The sequence below is a fragment of the Micromesistius poutassou genome (assembly GCF_964030765.1).
Source record: "Micromesistius poutassou genome assembly, chromosome: 13".
In the NCBI taxonomy this organism is placed as follows: Eukaryota; Metazoa; Chordata; class Actinopteri; order Gadiformes; family Gadidae; genus Micromesistius; species Micromesistius poutassou.
Window position 1 is genome coordinate 17,936,805 of NC_140283.1, and position 6,843 is coordinate 17,943,647.

The 6,843-nt window shown below is 45.4% G+C and overlaps 1 protein-coding gene across 1 annotated transcript; it reads left to right on the top strand.

Moving 5' to 3' along the window:
* Positions 1–2,597: 2,597 nt before the first annotated feature.
* Positions 2,598–6,189, top strand: lmo2 (LIM domain only 2 (rhombotin-like 1)). Its single transcript, XM_084476992.1, has 3 exons — positions 2,598–3,173; positions 4,320–4,535; positions 5,427–6,189. The coding sequence occupies exons 1-3, from the start codon at positions 3,133–3,135 to the stop codon at positions 5,650–5,652; spliced, it is 483 nt and encodes a 160-aa protein (XP_084333118.1). The 5' UTR covers positions 2,598–3,132; the 3' UTR covers positions 5,653–6,189.
* The last annotated feature ends 654 nt before the right edge of the window (positions 6,190–6,843 follow it).

The window sequence follows — 6,843 nt, forward strand, 5'->3', positions numbered from 1 at the left end:
CTCTCTCTCTCTCTCTCTCTCTCTCTCTCTCTCTCTCTCTCTCTCATAGAGGATGAGTGAGAAATTCTTGAGTGAGATATGTTAAATGTTAAATTACTTAAATCATGGATTTCACTCTTCAATACATTTTGGAACACGTTTTATATTGGCTTGGACACAACAAGAGTTAAATAACCAAATGTTTTTCAAGTCAAATGCAGTCCAGGGGAAAAAAATAATGTAGAAGCTCCTTATAAGGGCACATGATTGTAAAACACAGGAAGCCGTAGGCGTGGTGATTGAGCTCTCTGATTGCGCTCGTCTATCGATAGTGTGTTTTCTTTTCACAATAATACTGATTAGGCTCGGATCCACACGGGCCAATGAAGCGCTGGCTTTTTGCATAAGTGACTCATTTCCTCCGACTGCTGAAGTTCACCCAGAAAACAAACTCTCTAACAAGGCCTGGGTGGTGCTCCGTTGACTTCTGAACCTCCATCCCTCAACCTTATTTGGCTCTACTTCCCGGCTTGTCTCACTGCTTTGTTTTCATGATATTGTAGCATTTGGAATATTCAGTGACATATCCGTAGCTAACAATAACAATAAGGCCCATTGTGTTTTTATTGTGTCGTTGGAATTCATTTGAGCAACCCATTGGATTGGGTTATGAAGGAACAATGGTTTAAACCGACATTTTCCACTTGCTCTTGAACTCCACTGCACCCTAAATGCTCCATAAATCAGGAAGCCCTACATAATGTAAGTGACACGGTCCCAGAGAGATTGTCCAGTGTTCAGACTGTTGGTATACATGAATGAAACCCTCTATGGACTGCATTTAAAAACAATGTTCAAAACAGGACCCTGCATACTCACAAGTGATGGATGTCATTATAACACACCACATTATTTCTATATTCTTCTCTCTCTTCCTTTGGGGAGAGAAGGTGTCTCGCCATGTCCACCCCATACGTTCACAGCTCCTCTGACATTAAGAGAGCGAGTGTTTCCATCTGATGGCAATAGGGTGCAGTATATTCTTTATGGTGGGCTATGTGTGTGGTTGCTCCTATCACGCACAACCATCTGGAGCCCGCCTGCCTATCTGGAAAGCCATGAGCTGGGTGCCATCATGACAGACTCACACACACACACACACACACACACACTAACATGTACACGACAGACACACACAGACACACATACATACACACAGACATACACACACACACACACACACACACACACACACACACACACACACATATACAGTACATACAGATACATGCACACACACGCACACACTAACATGTACACTAACATGTACACTAACATGTACATGACAGACAGACACAGACACACATACATACACACAGACATACACACACACACACACACACACACACATATACAGTACATACAGATACATGCACACACACGCACAGACACACGCACACACACACATATACATATACTACATATACATATACATGCACATACACAGACACAGACACACACACACACACACACACACACACACACACACACACACACACACACACACACACACACACACTCTCTCTCCCCCCACCAGCCTACAGGAAAGCTGCATGTGTTGCCGTTGTGCACATCCTTTGGGCCGTCCTTGTCAGCCCCAGGAAGTGGGGGGTGAACAGGCATGGGTATCATTCTGACTGCAGGCTGATTTACATTTTACCTTTAAAAGCTTTGGTTTTGCTCGAGTGTGTCCTTGTGTTCAGCAGCTCAGTGCATTGTGTGAGGATAAGAAGACACCGGTTATAACAACACACAGATAGTTAATCAAGGCAGGTGGGATGCACATACTCTGGTCACGCACTGTCCAAAATAAAGCAACAACATACGAGATAATCCTACACATGCTATACCATCTAGTCTATTTAGTTATCGTATCATACCCATGAGTTGGACCAAAATAGCTTCTGACTTTCTGCTTATAGGAGTATGTAAGGCCACTGCATCCTACAGCAGGCTCAGCCCTAAGGGTGCACTGCGCCTCTCGCGTTTGGCTGCAACCTTCCTCTGGCTGAGGAGAGCGGAGGTAGTGGCGATATGGAGGGGGGCAGGGGGCGAGGGGGGGGGGGGTCTTTATCTGCTCACACCGACCAACGGCTGTGGCTGGGACTTCCCTCCGACGAGCAGCCCCAAGGCTCCTGGCCCGTGATAATAGGACCGGTACAAACTGCTTAGAATTGTTTATACAAGTTTAATACAATGCGGTTCAGGCCTACACTTCCTTTATGATTTCCCCCCCCCCCGACTGATATTGTCTTCAGTTAATTGGACATTTAGCCTATGAGAGTAGGCCTACATGATACAAATATAAAGACTTTATCGTCTCTGGTATAATCTAAGTGTCAGGGTCGAGGAAAGACGTTTGAAATGCCCATGTTAATCCTGTGTTGACCACATGTTAGAGCACAATGCTCCCCCCATGCGTTCTGCTCACGACTCGAGTCGCGTGAACGAGCGAGTCGTGCACCCCGCTTGTCGTTATCTGTCGCTTTAAGAACAATTTCCTCCCATTGTCAAACAGTCGTGAGCAGGAAGAGGGAAACGAAAGCAGGGGCCGAAGGGGGGGTGTGTATTTAAACGCGATGCTGCACAATAACGGCGATCGTCTCTTAATTTGGATGAGCCCTTCTGCAGGCAACTGGGGAAGACAGAGACGCCCTGAAACCCCTAGGTCTACGCAAGGGGTCTTTTTTAATCGGATTAAATGGACGTGAAGGATCAACATAGTTGTCAAAGTAGCTGTTGGATATTATATTGGGCTACACTGGGATGGTTCATGTGATCACGCTTTATTGGCTCTGGAAACGACCTCCGTCATCCGTTTAGGATACAGTATCACAGCCGACCAAGTTTAACCTTGTACTGGGACACCGTCGACTCGGAGCACTCAATGAAATAATATAATTTAACGACAGACATAGGCCTACGGTGAAGTTCCGTTTTGCGGGCGTCTGAACAGGTGCGGTGACGGTCGTGGGACGTCTCAGTCCGCCGCCCCCCACTGAGCGCTCACACCCCGCAGATAAGAGTTGACTGTTGGAATCTGAAACGTGCGCTTCATCGAAATCGGGTCGGTTTTTGTTCCATTCTGGAATAATGTCATCCACGATAGAGAGAAAGACGATGGAAGCAAACGAGTAAGTATTCTGTTCTGGGTCACAGTGTATTTTTTGCCATGCATGCATTTCATGAGAACAGGGCTGCTGCAGGTTTATTGCGGCAGCATTTAGCAGACGCTTTTATCCAAAGCGACTTAAATTTGTCAGAAGAAAGAGAAACAATGTATCGCTGTCGGTACAGTAAAGATGTTCATAGAAACAAGTGACAAGCACTTACAATTGCAAGAAATTAAAAACGATTTCGTTTTTACCCACAGCAAGTATCATTTCAGGGAATGCATAAAGTTTCCGACATTTGACTTTAGAATGAGTGACATGAGAACGGAGAATGGAAATAAGCCATTGTCAAAGAATTAATTTGCATTGCATTTGCGTTTGCCTTGCAAATATTTAACATTTCGTGTTTGTATTAGCCTATCTTGTAGCCTTTGTTTGAGAGATCTCTGAGAGCTGAAGCAAGTGCTGAACGAGATGAAATGGTTCCCTCAAGTGGTCGTAGACTACAAATACCAACTTTAGCCAACTTATTACTAAGGCATTACTACATCAAGCCTGAAGGTTATTCTATGACATTTGGAGAACTTGATTTCATGGACATGGTTAAGCTTCACATTATATGTGCCAATGTACAGCACCGTCAGCCTCTGTGATGATATGCTAGATTATCGGTGACGTAAGCCTACTTGGCACCACAAATGTGTGGTCATGAACCGGAAATAGCTAGAAAGTCAGAATTTGAGTTCATAAGTCGACATCAAAACATGGACACTTTTAAAAAACAACTGTAAACGTAGCTGTTCACCAAGGCCACCCATCCACTATTTTCTATCCCTTTATTGATAAATAAATTGCTTCTGGTAAAGTGTGTCCTTGGGTCCCTTAAAAAGTGCTACATAAATAAAAGTTAGTATTATCATAATAATTATAATTATTCAATCATTATCACATTTACATTCAGGGCATTTAGCAGACACTTTTATCCACAGTGACAATAAGTACGTGTGTCAGAATGTACAGTGATACATTGATTGTTGTATCGGATAGCTACTTGAATCAGCCGGATCACTACGGTGACAACATCATTCCCCTGTTAAACATTGTGTCTCCCCCCCCCAACCACCCCCCCCCCCCCCCCCCCCCCCGTCTCCCTCCCTCCCCCTGCAGGGAGCCCGTGGACGAGGTCCTCCAGATGCCCCCGTCGCTGCTCACCTGCGGCGGCTGCCAGCAGAGCATCGGGGACCGCTTCTTCCTGAAGGCCATCGAGCAGTACTGGCACGAGGACTGCCTGAGCTGCGACCTGTGCGGCTGCCGGCTGGGCGAGGTGGGCCGCCGGCTCTACTACAAGCTGGGGAGGAAGCTGTGTCGCCGGGACTACCTCAGGTGAGCCCCCAGGCCAGTCTCCTCCTGGATCTCCTGGATCAGGGGGGGGGGGGGGGTTAGGGGAACGTCTAAAGTCGGGAGACAGACGAGGTCAACTCTGGGTGAAAAGGGTGGCGTTTTTTGTTGTTGTTGCGCTTTCATATTTGTGTAACGTCGTGTAGACTGGCCACTGTTGAAACACAGTTATTGAAATCCCCTTCTGAAAGCTTTATCTACTTTATCTACTAAATCTGCGGTTTGTTTTCGGTTGAACATCTACGGAAAGAAACAAGACACAGGGCCTGACTTCGCCCCTTTGGTGTCAGTGTTCGGGCCAGGCTCCCCCTGAGGTCCTGCTCTGAGCTTCTATATAGGCCTTCTGGGTATAGTGTAGGAATCTTCTAGTGCAGGCTATATACCTCCCAGACAGAAGGGCACCTGGGTACTGTACCTGTAGAAGAAACTAACTGTATACCTGCTTCTTAATGAGCGGTACCTGTATTCACTGTAAGTTGATTTAAGCTATAAAGAACTAAATAGTACATCAGAAATGAATGCATTTTTGCACCAGTTGCTAAAAATGTAATAGAAGGTGAATAGCATTTTGAGTCCCATATTGCCATACTAATCCTACTAGAAATCTTCATAAATTGATGACTAATGGCTGTAAAAGTTTATTAATCATTTTGGATTTGGATGCTATCACAAATGATGAGTGCGTTAGAGTGGTAGTTTCCCCATAAACTCTTCATTAACTGTCCAGATGTGTAAAATAAGTTATATATTACACCAGCAGAGGGCGCACGTGTAGTTCCAGAAGCGAGAGATCTAACGAAAGTGTTGGCGGTAGTAGTGTTTTGTGTTCAACACAAACCAAATAAACCTATAAATCTGGCCTTTCTCCCCCAACAGGCTGTTCGGTCAGGACGGCCTGTGCGCATCCTGCGAGAAAAGGATCCGGGCATTCGAGATGACCATGCGCGTGCGCGACAAGGTGTACCACCTGGAGTGCTTCAAGTGTGCCGCCTGTCAGAAGCACTTCTGCGTGGGCGACCGCTACCTGCTCATCAACTCGGACATTGTGTGCGAGCAGGACATTTTCGAATGGACCAAACACAACAGTCACAGTATGGTCTAGACTCCGATGAGAGTCACTCTGTAAATGATCCACAAGATGGCGACATTCTGCTATCCCCCTCCAATGGTTGATGGTCGTCAACATTTTTTTATACCGACTGTTACGCTGATGAGCCCACCATGTAATGCATCTTATCTATATGTGAATTTATTATGTCTAACTACGACTGGACTGTTCGGCAGTAGGTGTAGACAACTGGAGGTCATACCAACAAGAGAGCAACCAAGATGCAATAAGTCATATTTGCAGCTACTAGAAATGTAGAGTGGATGAATAAAATGAATCCATCGATTTTTGCAATGGTCAAACACTGTTACATCACTTCTTGTGGAATCAGGATGTAATTACAAAAGGGGTTTTGATATATTTATTATAAAATCCGAATGATTGTATTATATTGCCAGGTTAAACTGGTTGATGCTCTCTAGTGACCGTGGGAATTATGCAATATCAATGTTATTCATTTGGATATTTTCACTGCTTGTTTTTGTAAGGAAAACAGATTTACACGTGCCAATACATTTTGGATATAGAATCTGTGATTTGTTATAAGAAATAGAACACAAACATATAAACATGTGTCTTTTTGTGTTCCCAACACGTTCATTTGTATTCAAAATACAGCTTCGACGACATTGATTTGAATTGGGTTGCTTATATCGCATGCGCCTAATCCGCCCATACATATATGCATATACATAGTTCCGCCAGAAGAGGTCGTCAGAACTTTAAAACGCCATTAAAATGCCAAACGACAACGGTAGCCGCACATGACGTGAGCACCTACATTCAAACCCGTCGAATTTATCACACAACATAATCAAGGGGTAGGCCTACAATTTGTTTTGCTCCAAATTTGTTTTCGAGCACGCACACTTCTGGGAAGACAACGGGGCCCTAATGAGGCGATGATGTGACTCCGCTGCAACATGCAACGTCTAAAGAATGTTCTGGTTACCGGCTGTCTGTGCAAGCTGGTACCGATCAGGGTGGTTACGCTCCCGTCTCCGTGGCTGCCAGCTGTCAGATCGCTCTGAGAGCGGCTGCGAGGCACGCAGCTCGGCCGATGCCATCCGTCAAGCCACTGCCATCAGCGGTTATCTTTATGGGCCTAATCGAGTCCATTGGACACCACGTTGTGTGTGAGCCTCGCAGTTCGACGAACAGGCTGACTGAACAGAACCCGTGGGT